General features: G+C 37.0%; 1 protein-coding gene across 1 annotated transcript in view; it reads right to left on the bottom strand.

Annotated features, from left to right (window-relative positions):
* Positions 1 to 16,010, bottom strand: part of LMTK2 (lemur tyrosine kinase 2) — a 60,266-nt gene that overhangs the window by 1,648 nt on the left and 42,608 nt on the right. The window contains exons 7-13 of the mRNA XM_009320053.1: positions 12,085 to 12,218; positions 8,887 to 8,971; positions 8,138 to 8,259; positions 6,500 to 6,649; positions 3,329 to 6,245; positions 1,656 to 1,791; positions 1,008 to 1,256 (exon numbers count right to left, since the gene is read on the bottom strand). Coding sequence (XP_009318328.1) covers positions 1,008 to 1,256; positions 1,656 to 1,791; positions 3,329 to 6,245; positions 6,500 to 6,649; positions 8,138 to 8,259; positions 8,887 to 8,971; positions 12,085 to 12,218 — 3,793 coding nt within the window. The remainder of the gene's footprint in view (positions 1 to 1,007; positions 1,257 to 1,655; positions 1,792 to 3,328; positions 6,246 to 6,499; positions 6,650 to 8,137; positions 8,260 to 8,886; positions 8,972 to 12,084; positions 12,219 to 16,010) is intronic.

The raw sequence follows: 16,010 nt of genomic DNA, 5'->3' as shown, positions 1-16,010 counted from the left end.
TTTCAACTACTGTAAACATTTGGTACATTTATAGATAGACATCTGTTAAATCACACAGTTCAATGTCACTTCTTAGGACACGTAACGCGATGTAGGATCTCCAAAATAATCTCTCTTATCTGTAAGTTACTAAGCAGCAAACATTATCTAATCAATAAGCACAATACAAGAAAAATACAACTCTATATATAAACACCGATTACATTTTTATAGACATTGACCTTTAGCAAGGCTCAGCTATCAGTAATATTTAGTTTTAATAATGCAACATTTTATCCAGATTAATAATATGCTGAATGATTCGGGTCTGCTCATTTTTGCTTCTCTTAACCCTCAAAAATATATCAAAGCTTAAAAAAAGCTTTTTGTTACAGACAAGAAAGCTTCTGTTAATAAATACTGCTAGTACTCAGTATTGCTATGAACAGATTGTTTGGCTCTCCTAAGAGAAACTATCCTGCTCACAGCTCTAGAAAACATGCTGCAATTCTTGAGAGAATATCAAGAACGCACTTTCTAAAAAGCAATATGAAAAGAAACTGAACTGTAAAATAAGCTTAGACAACAATGGCAGAAACATTATGTTCCTAGCATCCTCACCTTGTGCAATGAAAATAAAATTGTGACTTATGACAGTGCAATAATGAGAATTATTCGACTGCCATAGTGTGGCAGCTATACAGAAGTGCTTAAGGACTGCATAGATTTCATTTATATAAATATAGCACTAGTGTTTTGGACAGAAAAATTGTGAGCTTGTCCTGGAAATGTTCTGTAAAATATCCAACCACAAGTTTGTAGCCACTTGGATGCAAATAATCTCAATCTAAATGGAAAGCTATGTCTTAACTGAAATACAAGACCAGACATAACTTTTACAGTGTTAAAAACGCATTTCTAAATTAAGTATTTAAAATAGAACAGATTTGTCATATCTATTACTTATATCTTTGCATAAAGTTTTTCATTTGTACTTTTAAAGTAATGATTATAACTAAATCACTTACCTCCTTGCTCTATATCTGAATCCGTAAGATGCGTAAGAGAAAAGCTTGCCATGTTTGCAGGAGAGATAGAGAATCTGGAATAAGGGGATGAATGTGACCAGTTCTGATCAAGAGTCCGGGAAGGTGGAGGTGGAGAGAAGTACTTTGATGACTGAAGAGGTGGTTTAGAATTAATAAGACTATTAGCTGCCTTCGATATAAAGGATGGCTCTGGAGAAGAGAAGTCATCATCCCATTCAAAACCCCCACCTTGGGGGGGGAGAAGGGGGGGAGAAAAAAAGAAGCAATTTACAGTAATGTAAAGTCATATACAGTTTTAAAAGCAAGCCCCTGGAAGACTGCATTAACCCAAAACAAAACTTTTAGCTTTTCTCTTTTAGCCCTGGGAGTCACAAAGATTTGTCGTCCATAGTTCGGTTGCCTCTCAGGATACCCTAGCCACATCAATATATAAACAAGCAGTATTACATCACAAGCTTTGATAATCAATACCACTAGTACCTGAGCCTAGCTGAAGTGTATGCTTAGGATGCAAAACTGAAGCCGGTACGGTAAATTTACAAATCACATACAATTTAAATGACATTTCATTAAAAACTACGCATAAAACAGTCTCAGCCCCTGCTGTGTATAAATATATTCAAGTACCTTCTTCATCTGTCGAGCTTTCTGAATTTGCAAATCTGTTTAAGTAACTAAAACTCGAAGATGGAACAGGAGTGCTGCGAGAGCCTTCGCCATTCAAGTCTGCTGCACGATTTCCAAGCTCCTTAGTTGGCATTTCCTAAGGCAAACAAAATAACTTATTTAATTCCCTTGTACACACAATGTATCTATGCCTATAGATGCAAACATTAAAAAAAAATATATACTCACCCACCCCATCATCAAATCTACTATGGAATTAAACGGTCTGTAAACTCTTAAGTTATTACCACTCAACAAAACTTTGAGTTGTAGATTAAGCATATGCACGTACCCCTATTTGTAAAGAAAGCTGTATCAAATCTATGCCAAAATGCACACAGGAAATGACTATTTAAATATTATTTATGACAGAAAAAGGTTTCATATTTCTGGAACAACACTAAAACATCTTCCAATTGAAAACAGTCCCCTTATCAGCCTGACAGGTAGGGTTTTTTTTTTTTCTATTTAATAAAGCCTTATCCTCTCTCCCAACTTTTTTTTTTTAACCTTTTAATCATGCTTCAGGATAAAGAGACAGACTTTGTATGACCGGTATTTGAAGTAGCCAACATTTTACTTATTATGACAGTAACTGATAAAGAGTTCAACAACTAAGAGCAGTTTAAACGCAGCTTATGTTTTTCTTTCCCCTCTGACAAAAGGATTACTATTCTACAGACTGCCTAAACACAAATATATCACCTATGTTCTCTATTCCAAAACACAATTATCTCTAATATTTATGTGCGTCATCATAAGCAACATTTCCAAAGCTTGACAATGTGGCTGTTCTTTTAAACTCACTGTACTAGTTTAGTTGCCATAATGTTAAAATACAGTCCCCTCTGTATCAAGTTACAGAAGTTAAAAAGTGATAAAGCAGATAGGGAAACAAAGGTAACCTTGAATTTTATGAGTAGATCAGTATTCCACTGAACTTGAATCACGTTGGGTTAATAAAAAGTAGCATTACCATCTAAATATTGTTCTCATCTTTGATTATGGTTTAAGGTAAATTGACCTTAATGCTAACTAACACAAAATTCAGAGTTAGGTGGTGGTTTGGTTTGGGGGTGGTGGGGGTTTGCTGCTTGGGTGGGGTTTTTTTCCTTCTTTTCTTTTATAAAGGCATTTGAACTTAAACTCAGTCCTCAAACTCATTAAACAGATAAACTACTTCTACAAAGTTACAACATTCTGGTAAAATAAATTAATTGAGTCTGGTCCATAATGATGCTGTCTCACATATTCAAATTAAATACAGCTTATAAACGTCATAAAGGCATCACTAAAAACCACGTTTTATTCAGCGCATGCAGTCAAGGGTCCACAAGCAATGGATATTCAGGATTTGGCAGCCAACCCTGCCCAAAGCAAAACCCTCCTTCACTTCAGATTAGTGCTGCTATTCTACCAGCAGCACACAACTGCACCTAGCCAAGAAAAAAGTTTTTTTTCTTTATATAAAGAAAAAATGACCCACATCACAAACAAGATCTAACCCTGCCAAGACAACAAAAGTGATCTTGTAACAATGTGTCCACAAATATTAAGCTATTCTACCACATCTTGTATAAAAAAAACCCAAACCAACAAAAACTTTACTTAGTAATTGAAAAAAAAAAAGATACCTGATCAAACAAATAGACCGTCACATCATCAAAGAACGTTACAGCCTTTTTCTCATTTTTCCAATGCTCATGTTGCCTTTCATTAAGAGGTTTTGGAAGTTTCAACAAACTTCTCAGATGTTTACCGTCATCCTTGTCAGTAAGTATCTCAGGTACTTGATGAACAGTTTCATCTTCACTGTCAGAACTCAGACTATGCATATGAAAAGTCCTCATGTCATCCTCAGAATCACTGTTTTCATCTTCCTCATCTGCATCACCATCTTCTAAATCAAGCATTCCAGAAACATCGAGTTTGCCAAGGTATTTTCCTTCGATATCTGGCTCTTTCAGTTTTTGTCCTTCAATGTGATAGAAGGACTTCTCACTGTTACTCAAATCTAAAGGATCATGTATGTTATGCACAGACTTTAAGTCTCTGTGTGAAAGAAGTTCTGAAGTATTAGTGCCAACACAAGAGACTGTTTTATGGGAAGTCTCAGAGAGTTTTATTTCATCCCTTCGGTTACTTCCTATCGATACTTCCAGGGAATTCAGAGTTGCCTCAGCCCACTCATCAGGACACCCCTGCATCCTTATATCCATCTCTTGCATCTCTAAGTTGTGATTTAGTTCTAGTTTTGCATTTTGATTATTGGTATCCTGGTAATTCCTTACATCACACTGTTGCTGTCTCTCTTCAAAACTGTAATCCTCTTCGGTATTATTCTCTCCTCTATTTGAAGAAACAACACACATAGTCTCTCTTGACAGATTTACAGTCTCTTCTGCTTTTTTATCTGGTTCAGAATCATTATCAGAGAAATAAGCAGAGTCTCTATACGAGTTTTGATTTCCACCCAGAAAAACCTTTGGGGTTATTTCAAAATTGCTGTTCACTGCATCTAAACAAGCCGCTGCTTCTGAAACAATTATGACTGGATTAGAAGGTAAAGCACTGACATTGCTCTCACTGACAACAGAGAGCGCAGTATCTACACTAGAAGCATCCTCAACAGTGATATGGGAAGTCCATTCTGGAGACTCCAGGTTTTCCGTTTCATAGCCACTGTCAGCAGGTTTATCAGGTGGCAAAAGTTTCTGAGGACTTTGAGCCTGTAAAGATTCTAAAGCCTCATTTACATCTAAAGAATCCAAAGAATCAGGTATCTCTAAGGTTTGTTCTACAGTTTCTATAGGAGATGGGCTGTCTTCCAAAAGACTATCCTGACTTGTACAATCTGAAGTAGCAATAGAAATTAAGGTCACCTCTTCTGGAACATCCTTACAGTTCTCAAAATGATTTGATGTTTCTTGTCTTTCCTCCAATAAACATTCATCTCTTTTTAATATGGGAGACCTATCTTGCAAGTTTCTTTTCATATCTTCCTGATCACTACATTTTTCTCTACTAAAAGCTATTTCATCAGACTTGAAAAGCATTCCCTGTTTTATTTGTGCATCACACTCATCTGTTTCAACATCAACACCGTAATATGGATTATTTCCAACATTATTATTTTTGGCATTATTGGATAGCTCTTCTTGACAGAGAATATCAGTGGTACAGGATACGACTTTGTTGACTTCCAGATTTAAAAGTTTTCCCTCTTCCTTCAAATAAGGAGGTTTTGCACATTTATCACATAAGTCATGTGCTGCAGACAGACTAGAGGATGCCTGCATCTCTACAGTAGTCTGAGACTGAGAATTCAGATCTTTATTCATTGTCACTGGGTTAAAATTTTCATCTTTCACTGTTCTAAGACTTTCATGTATTAAAGAAAAGACCTGTGCATTTTCAGCCAACACAGGCTCAGGCTCTACAGAGTTTCTATTTGAGGTTTCCAATACACTTTTTAGAACATCTTCTGGTTTTTGCCCAAAATCACTGCTGGTTTTGTTGGACAATAACCCTGTTAGTAAGTTTTTCTCTTGAAGAAATAAGAAGTTATCAGAAAGTTCTTCTAAAGTTACCAAGTCAGATTGGTTAGAGATATTTTCACATAAGGAAACTGTTTCGTTTTCAGAAGCATGACTAGAATGCTCCTTCTCAGAAAAGCCTACTGCCTTTCTAGCATCTATGTTTGAGTTTAAAACAGCTGGTTTAAAGTCTTTAGGAATATCATTTGTTTCAGCAAAACCAAGTATTTCTCTGTTTGTCAATTCTTCTGATCTGTCAATGTCATTAAGGATATTCTGGAAAGGACTTTCTGGACTACTAGCAGCAGGCAAAAATTCCTCTTTAGGATCTGTATTGTAGTGGAAGAAGTCCCCGTCAGTGCTAGATTCTTCAACATCAAGATCCCTGAGAACCGTGAAATGAGAACTTTTTTCTTGTACAGCTTCTTGATGATCAACTTCTGTAGTTAGTACAACTGATTGGTTATCAAAATTCATGTTGCAGCCACTTCCTTTTTCCTCTAACTGGATGTAGTAGTCATTTCCAACAGAAAGCTTGTGTGCATCAAACACAGGTAACACCCCAGGGACAGCAAGTGATGCTTCTTGACCACTTCCATCCTGTGCTCCCAACCCTTGCTCTGAAAGTGACCTCTCAAAAACCTCCACTGGAAAAAAAATACTTGTGTATGTCATTGCTTCATCAGGATTCACATGACCACATTCATCAAAATGATCATGTTTAGCTGCCTCCCAGATATATTCAAAGCTGAGACCCTGGCTTGTTTCAGTTACAGTAAGAACTTCCTCCATCTCATGGCCAAGTCTATCTCCTGTGAAGTGATCTAAGATTGGAAATGCAGAATTATTTGTTTCTCTGTTTGAGGTGTTTGGTTTAAGAGCATTCCACTGCTGTTCAAAATCGATCTCTGAGTCCCTTTGGCTTTGCATGCGAAGGTAAGTTAAAAGTCTATGCACTTCTTCTGCTGTTGGTCTCTTTTCTGGAGGTAGCCAACAGAACTGCAGAACTTCATACCTACACAAATAAAAAATGTTTCAATAGGTTTCACACTGAAAAGGAATTTATAAAATTCAGATAACTAACAAAGTAAGGAGTAACAATACGACTGGCAGGAATTTCCATCTATAGCAACTCCTTTCACTTTTTTGTAGGGTTTCTTTGCCAGGAGCATGATTCCATGCAGCAATTTCAATATATTTAAGAGAACTGAGTAATTTGAGAAACTCCTGCAGCAGCTTTAAGAATAAATAAAAACATTTAAAGTTTACCATCTATCAGAGTATGGCTGCTCCAGGCGTGGCTTGAAGAGTTTAACTTGCTTCTCCTTTATGACATGGGTTAGGACTTCCCTGTCAGAAAAGTCTGAGTAAGGCTGAGCAGCATTCTCAAACAGCTCCCATAACGTGACACCCAGGGACCTGAAGAAGAGCAGCAAATGACTGTGCATTCTAAGAACTATTTTAAAGTTGCTTTTCTGAGAAAGTAAGGATTATGCAAAGCATAACTGGCAAGAAGAACAAATATCACTCTCATCAGCTCTAATTCAGAACCTGTTAACTCATTTCATTTCACAGAATGCTAGAAGCCTCAAGAATAAAGTTGTTTGAAGGCAATGACAATGAAGGCAACACCAACAAAGGCAACAAAATACAAGAGGCCTCAAATGATTCAACTATGGAAGAAATCCCCACATATTAAAAAAGTAGAAAATGCCTATTTAGAGAAGCAAAATGAATAAACCTTATGGTTAGTTCAACAGTAGGAAAAGCTTTCATCAGAAATTGCAGTTATGGGTCAAACTGCTAGAAAACTAATCTTTGTTTCAGTTTTCTTAACTTACTTATTTTTAAGCTGCAGTGGTCAGAAGCCACCTCTTTTGCTCAGTGCTCTATACATACTCTATACAACACTAATCACATTTTCAGTTATTAGATTTGATGCTGACCTTTGGGCAACCTTTTCTTGCTCAAAATGCAAAGTAACTGACTCTGCATGTATTACGGTAGAATTATTTAGATTGGAAGTGGTCTCTGGAAGTCATCTAGTCTAAACCCGTTCAAAGCAGCTCTGTATAAAAGGCACTAAAATTCAAGTTGGAAACCTTAAGACCCTGGCTGTTTGTAGTTTAGATGAACAGTATGATCTGAGGAAGCCTGCTTGAAAGATGCAAGGAAATCAGCATTTAGATAATTTCTATCTATCCCACTTGCTTTCTGCAACCCTACCTCCTTTAAATTAGCAAATAAAAGCTAGTTTACTATTTAATATCCTTGGAATATAAAAGCAGGAATTTAACTACAATGTTTTCAGAAATGTTAGCCGAAGCCCCAATTTCCATTATCCTAATTTCTTAGGACTTGAGAATTGAAGTAGAACTTGGTGATGTCAAAAAAGTTCATCTTCAAGATTTTCACTAGCCTTTGTCTATAAGCTCTTCGGTAGCAGAGACAAACAGTTAATTGCAGCCCTCAAATGCTGCAGCAAGAAATTAAGATGCTTCTGTTCTACCAATGGAACTTAATCGGGCTCTAGTAGGACCAACTTTTTATGTCACCCACAGCTATTATATTACTGGAAAAATCATTTACCATTTCCTTCCTTTATAAACATTTGAAGGCATTTGGCAAATATACGGTAATTAATTTTGTTAGTATAAACACCTATTCTTCTGCTAAACATTTTTTCTTAATCTAACTGTTCTCTCAACAGATTTCTAAGCATCTTTTCAAAGCAAGATATAGTTTCAGGTTTGTAGAGATTAACCTACTGTACATCTGATGAAATAAAAAAGCAGTGCATCAGACCAATATTCAATTTAACTAGAAATATTATTTACTCCTTTGTGTAACATTTGAAAATATGTTCACAAATCTCTCATTGAAATTATTTTAAAGCCTACTACATACCATATGTTACTGTATTTATTTTGCTCTGCTGATAACAGTCTGTCTTGAAAACTTGTTACTAATTCAGGTGCAGTCCATCGGAGAGGAACAAGTTTCTTCTCATCTGTCTCAATATAATCTTCCTAAATTATTGATAAAAACACAGAAAAAGACTGAACAAACATTGGATCAACTTCCAGAAGTTGACAGTCCTTTCCTTAATATGATTTCATGTGAACCCTATACAAAAAATTAGAACTAAAAAAATTAATCCCATTTTCCCCAAGCAGCAAAAAATAATGCTACAGAGGAAAGGCATTCACTGTTCACTGCATAGTAGAAAAACTGAATGCCAACTTCTCGTTTAAGATTTGGTACTCAGAAAACATTTTTAATTAATGCCTTGAATTTTTCACTTTCTTGATATATTTAAATACTTTGAACATTTTCACTAAGAAATTTGATTGAATTTTTCCTTTCTTAAAACATCAAAATGAATTTGTGCATATTTTAGGACTATTGTAAATAAGACCTAAAACAGATAGATTTAACCAGAAGCTTCCTTCTACAAGCATAAACTCCACTGATCTCTAGAAAGATCATCTATTCTGTTGCATGAGCTTGCTATGGTTATTTGCCAGTTATACTCTGAAAGTCCATTGTTCAAATAAAGGACAATCTAGTATCAGTTTACAACTTTAAAGTATGCTTGTTATAACCTTATGCCCCAAGTCCTTAAAAAAAAGTGGTACATGACTAGATTAACTTACCTTATATCTACTGAATCCTATACCATAATCTCCTACTTTGACATTTAAATCAGATGTAAGAAAGCAATTCCGTAAGGCCAAGTCACTGAAAAAACAAACAAATAAATAATGAGACCAAACCGAGAAGTCTTCAATGCAAATTAAGACAAGGGGGTTAACAGAAGTGACACTTCTCAGAACAGTCAGGCCACAGCTGACAGTATCAAATGAAAAGCCAACAAAATTCTAAAAAGAAAAAATTATAGGTTATAGTAGCAAGTAGCAGGCCATAATAAGAGCAGATCAGTGATATGACACAATTAGCACTAAGGATTCAACATCCACACTACATAAACTTCAGCTATTTTATTCGCATAAGCTGTAGTCTGATCCCACAGACCTAAACCCTACTAAAGGCTGAAGCAAGCTAGGTGCAAGAAAGGCGTTCTCCTGGAGCTACCTTTCTGATTCTCTTTGGATTAAATTAAACCAGTCCATGCACTCCAAAAGACCAACTCATAATGCAAACTCAGGCACAGTAATTGGCAAGACTAATTTCAAAAGCACAATCTTGATCCAAACTAAATGTTAAGATAGTTCCCGTTGCTTACATTTCATTAAGTTTTAGAACCCATACAAGCCAATAATTGATCACATATCTCACTGGAATACTGCAGACACCATAGTTTTATATAAACACGTATCAATTTCAGAAAAAACAAACACTGATAGGGTCTCTCCTTACAGTAGACTGTAAGATTTGGTTTTTGGCCACAAAGATACAATTGCCCTTAGGCCCTCCCACATTTTCAAAAGAGAATCAATTTAGAGCCACACAGTCGAGCAGAATCTGTGTTCTGGAATCCAAATAAAACTAAACACAGTGACAAGACAATCGCATTTAAACTTTTTATACGAAACCCCCTAGACTATTATGCTGTCCTTTATTGAAAAGTTCAAAATGTAGTCATTTCTCTAGAGTAGTGAAGTATACTCTTAAGCATTCAAACTACACACAGAATTTATATGCAATTATTTCATTCTACTAATAATCCTAGAGTGATGTAGGTCCCTCTTTACCTAACACCTATCACTGCATGTCTTGCACTTCAATTGTCATAAGAAAAATCTATCAACAATTCAGATCGGGTTTAAATACTTAACAATTTACAATATGATACTAAGCAACTAGTAGTATCTTACACCTACAGTTAAGTTCCTCTAAATAACAAAACCACACATTACACATGAACTAGAACTACAGATACTATTTGAAAAAGACCATCAGAAAAAGTAATGTGTTTGGTAAGTTTCCACCATAAACCAGACCACAAGTACTTATAGCCAGCAGTGCTGCTGTAATAATACCAAGAAGCTGTTTTAGAAAACCCATCGTGAAAACTCAGAAATTTAAGCAAGTTTAATGAAGCTGCATCCTTTCTAGAGAACAGTAGCTGTGACAGCAAAGAGCTCCGCAGACTAATTGCTCAAATATTTCGCTTCTCAGTTTCACATAACAGTACCAGGCAATTAAGTGCACTGGAAGAACTCTACCATTGCTTCTGTGTGGCTTAAAAAAAAGTCTCTGAAGTACAAACAGTCTGAAAGCCACACAGTTTCCCTACTTCAAAGAAAGAAGAAAATGTTTTCCTTTCCAGGGTCATTGAACTACACAGGTCAGAAACACGTTTGTAACCCTCAAGTACACCCCAAAGCTTTCCAGCTTGTTTTATACTATTTAAATAAATATCCTGGAAGAGAAAATAAAATTTTGGCTGCTTGAGTTTACCACTAACAACAAAATCACTGATGCTGGAGCTTTACCACTTACTCTGACAGCATCAGGATAGTGTTGCTAGAAGTAAACATTTACAATGAGAATCTTGCAGATCAACAGAATAATTATTTATCAAGGTTTACTGTATTTCACTGAAAACGTACTGTTAAATGCAATACCTACAAAGCCATGCTGCTGCAAGACAAGAAACAGTGATCACTCAGTTTGACAGATACAATTGTTACTACTACCTTCAAGTCATTTGAAACTGTTAAACAGGTTAAAGAATAAGCTCTGCCCATCAGCTACCAGCTGGGTCCAGGCTTTGGGGTTTTCTCAGGGTTTTGCTGCTGTTTTACACCTGCACTTTTTAAGACCTCAGTTTAATAGTTCAGCTTCTCCCTGAACACAAGGTCTCTGCTTTCTCCAACCAGCAAGATGTGCATTGATAAGCTCTAGTCTAGCACAACTTCCTAACTTGCTGAAAGGGATGATGCAAGTGCTGTTTCTACAGCAAAGAACAGACTGACCCAACATAAAACCAAAATAAACTATCTTGTGATATCCAAGGTTTCATCAGGTAAGCCATGTTCGCAGATCGAGCACTCTTTAATAATTTTAGTCATTACAAGTCTAAGGTTGATGTCTTCCAGCTCCTTAACACCTTTTCATTTAAAGCCAAAAAAATTAATTTTGGAATATTTCCAAGTAATTAGTTTCATGAATACATTTTTTCCCAGCCTTTTACTACTACTGCTATTCTTTCTGTATCAACTGCGTTAACTTTAATTAAAAATAAAGAAATTTAGCATTTTTCCCCCCAATTAAAACAAAACTGTTCTCCCATTATGATTTCTTCTAAATCTGACTACCTCCATTACTGAAGATTAAAAGGTTACATGAACAATAATTCAGTGAGAGAACAGCTGCTTCAGTCAGATTTTTCATCTGAAGTCAGCCTCTCCCTTACTCCATTAGAAAGGCAGCAGGTTTGGTTTTTTTTCCATTTTTAGTAACAAAGGTAACAGATTACCAAACAGAAGTGCTAAATTGCTATAATCTATAAAAAATACACAGCAGGTAAGATTCATTCTAACAAAATTCTAACATCCCTCCCCCCCCAATAAACAAAACAAATTTAACTTGGCCAAGAATTAATCTAACAACTATGTCTTCTGGATTGGCTTAGCAGCAGGTTGTGTTCTAAGGGCTGCAAACCTAAAAAGTAGGTGATCAGCTTTCAGCCAGGTGGGAGCTGTAACACCACACCATTGTAGTTAAATTAGCATCTTCATAAGCATTGCACCTTCATGACTTAGGATATGCAAGTTAGGTGGAATTTTGTTAAAACACAATCTCGAATACACACGGATTTTAATGAAAAGATCTACATGAATTTTAGAGTGCATCATAACTAAAAGCAATTTATCTGGAAAGCATACCTATGCACAAAATTATGTTTATGCATCACAGCAAGTCCAGCAGCGATCTCACATGCCATTCTCTGTAGCAGCATTATTTGTGAATCTCCTTTAATGTGTTCCTGCTCATTGCAGATATAAGTTTTTAGGTCACCCTGTAAAAGAAGTTGAAAATACTTGTCAGCCTTGTATGTTGGTTGAATATGAAAAATATTTAATGAAGAACCAACTAACAATAACATTACTTATTAACCACATCTGTGCTTAATAAAAAAATCTCCTCAAGTTTCCAGTCTCCATAAGGATTCTTACAGAAGTCATCTAAGGCATATGGTTTTGTCCTTTTAAGGGTTTTTAATCAAATCACTTAGTAATTAACATTCTAGATCAGACTGCCACATAAAACCTAACTGTCATACAATAATACTTCCCATAAAAAAAACAGAGTTTGATGAGTTTCTGTTTTTAAATGAGAGGAGTTTTCAAGTGCTCCAAATCAGCAAAGCTGATTGTCTGGATTTTGCAAGGGGATGGAAGGGAGAGACCAGAGAAAACCGTTTCAGACATTGCTAGCTCACCAGAGCTTTAGGTATAAAAAGCATTGTAATACACCCCACTCCAGTCAAAGGATTCAGAGGACGGCAGCAGTTTTACTGAACCTAGGCAATGCTGAGCAACAGCCACATAATTAATGAGCCCATAGAAGCACTCCATAAATTACTAAAAGAACAGCTTTGCAATAGAGGGAAAATAACTGACAGTTGTCAAACATTCAGGAAAAGCAAGGCTATAGTAAGGGAATCCAAGCAAGAGAAGAGAACAAGTTTCTCATGCCATTATTGTCCTACTTTCACAGCTGGACTTTTAATCTAGCATTCCTACATTTTTGTTCTTTAAAATATAGACTTTCTGTAAGTTTAGCAAATTATTTCAAAGGGTATTTTTGTATTGGGACTGCACAACATATTACATCACAACTTGTCTCACCAGCGTAATATTCTGGGCTCTAACTGTCCAGGTCCATTATCTGCCTAAATCTTGGGCCAGGAAGGAGACTGAAGGGAAGTCTTGAGATTGACCAGACAAGAAGGCAGTCTTTGCCCTGGCTAAAAAGCGCTCTGATGTTCAGAAAAGACTGAAGATCACTAAACTTCCTGTTTCTCTGGTGCTCATGTACATTATGGAGCTATAACTGAAGCATCTCATTCCTCCTTAACACGGTTAATTGAGGATAACAATTTACAATTCTATAGTTCAAGCAGTAGATGTCTGTGTGGTGCAGTAAAACCTAACAGTGCAGTGACAGCTGAGGTGACTGGCTGGACAGTCGCAAATATATCTAATAAAATCAGAAGCAATGGGAGTTAAAAGCAGACACTACTCCTATGTAAAACAACTTCATTTTAACTTTTTAAAACATGCATAGATTCTACAGTACACACACGCAGCTATTCTATTTCATCTGCTTTATACATACTGCTTACACTGCAAGTAGCTTGTGAGAAAGCATGCATAACTTCTGATACTGTTTAATGTTGTAGAAGCCTTCATTACATTCTCTTTATCCTGTTTGTAGCTACTAATTAGGTAACATTGAAGTATTTGCATCCTACAGAATTACATTTTTAAAAGTGTTTCCTGAAAGATTCTTCTGACTTACAATTACAGCTTTATCATCATACTGGCTCATGTATGTATGTATAAACATTACATATAAACACACACACCCCTTTCTACCTTGCCAGAGCAGATTTACTAGAGCGGAGTTTCAAAGAACTACAAAATGAACAGTGTCCATAACACACAGATTCCCAATTGTGTAGCCTAACAAACATAAGCAAGTACAAAATACCGAGCTTAACTGACTCTAGGTGGCAGCAAGCACCTGAAGGAAGTCAAACCCTCCAAAATTGCTGTCATTCATTAAAACAGCAACTGGTTACCCAGGGTTTGTCCCAGGTGAATTAAGTTCCTAGGATGCCTGAAACACACCAAGGAATTACTTTTTAAATTTTTAAATGCACTAGTAACAGCAGTGTTGTGTGGCATCCTTTGTTTACTAAATAATTCATGTAGGCACACATTTTTGTAGGAAATACAACTTGTATTAAATCTAGCACCTTGAAACATACTGTTTCTGTTTTCCCATTCTACTGTAATTAAGGCTACAATCAAGCTTAAAAACATAAACCATTTTTTTCTGGTATTGCTTTAAAAGGACATTGGTTCCCCCCAGTGTGGTATAAGCAATGAATACACTCAAGTGCTGGACTGCCACCCAGAGGGACCTGGACAGGCTGGAAGAAGGGTCCAACAGGAACCTTATGAAAACTCCAGAAGGACAAATGCAAAGTCTTGTACCTGGGAGGGAAAAACCCCTTGCAACAATACAGACTGAGGACTGATCAACTGGGCAGCAGCTCTGCAGGAAGGGACCTGGGGATCTTGGTAGACAGCAAGCTGAACATCAATCACCTGTGTGCCCTGGCAGCAAAGACTGCAAGCAGCCTCCTGGGCTGCATAAACAGGACCATAGCCAATAGACCAAGGAAAGGGATTATCTCTTTCTACTCAGCACTTATTAGACCACATTTAGATCCTGTGTCCAGTATGGGCTACCCCAAAACAAGACAAATTGGAACAAGTTCAGTAGAGGGCCACCAAGACAATCGGGGGGTCAGAGCGTTTCACCATGAGGAGAGGCTGAGGGAACGGGGCTCATTCAGCCTGGAGAAAGGAAGTCTTTGGGAGCACCTGATAGCAGCTGTCCAGTACGTATGAAGTTATTAAAGACTGAGCCAGGCTTTTCACTGTGGAGGGAGGATGAGAGACAACAGGCATGAGTTGAAACACGAGAAGTTCAGACTGAGTATAAGGGAAACTGTTTTCCACATGAGGACACCGGAGCAGAAGCGCAGGTTGTCCAGAGAGACTGCACGGTTTCCATCCTTGGATGTTTTCAGGATCCAGCTGGACAAAGCCCTGAGAAATCTGGTCTGACCTCAGGATGACACTGCTTTGAGCAGAAGGTTGGAGTGGAGACCTCCTGAGCTCCTTGCTAGCCTGAATTACCTTATGATGTTTCCCTGCCTACAAGCAGACAATAGCAATACATCAATACTATTCCCATACTACTTTATGAGCCACAAAATGGCCCTTTATCAGACAGACTTTTTAACACAGTAAATGTCAAAGGTTATACATATCTGAATAAATACAGTTCTGCAAAATTCACTGCTCTGACACCTAAATATAAAAAGCTCAACAATCATGCTTGAGGAAGGCTCCACTTTCTCTCCAACTTCCTCTGCTACCCTGCCTCTCCCCTCCTCTTCTGGGACTCCATGAAGAACTAGGTTTCATCTTTCCTCCCATCCTTCTCGGTTCTAGTCAGGATCAGTTCAGCCATCTTTGTAAGTCTTAATATGCTTTTCCTCTGTATCAGCCAGAAGCTGGGGGCATATTTACATGCAGTACTCTTTGGTAGTTTTCTTGTTCATGCAAATTCCACATTTGGTTCATATGAACACCCAAACTAATAGCTGACATGACTTTTTAAACCAGTAGGTACTGATGATAGGGTTTTAAAAATGTAAAGAGGTTACCAAATTATGTCTACTGAACACTTTCTACCAAGTTGGAAAGCTACCTGCTATGTCACACAATACCACATAATCCCCCATTCTGAAGTTCTTAGACAACTAAAAGTACTACCCCTGCCTCTCCCCTCCAGTATTGCTTTGCAGTGTAAGTACCTGCAGTCACTATCATTACCGCTACCAGCCTGAAAGTGGTGTATGGTATAGAGCACCTATACCATCAGAAAGTTGTTTAGGCATATGTAAGTTTAAGAAATATTAAACAGTTCTGAGAGCACAAAGAGTCTTTGAACCCAACAGACATGATTTCTGAAGTTGTCATGAACTGTCAACTCCCCCCCCCTTTAT

This window comes from Pygoscelis adeliae, unplaced genomic scaffold (genome assembly GCF_000699105.1).
Source record: "Pygoscelis adeliae isolate BGI_AS28 unplaced genomic scaffold, ASM69910v1 Scaffold242, whole genome shotgun sequence".
In the NCBI taxonomy this organism is placed as follows: Eukaryota; Metazoa; Chordata; class Aves; order Sphenisciformes; family Spheniscidae; genus Pygoscelis; species Pygoscelis adeliae.
The sequence above is the reverse complement of the archived record's forward strand: the minus strand, read 5'-3'. Positions and strand labels throughout refer to the sequence as shown.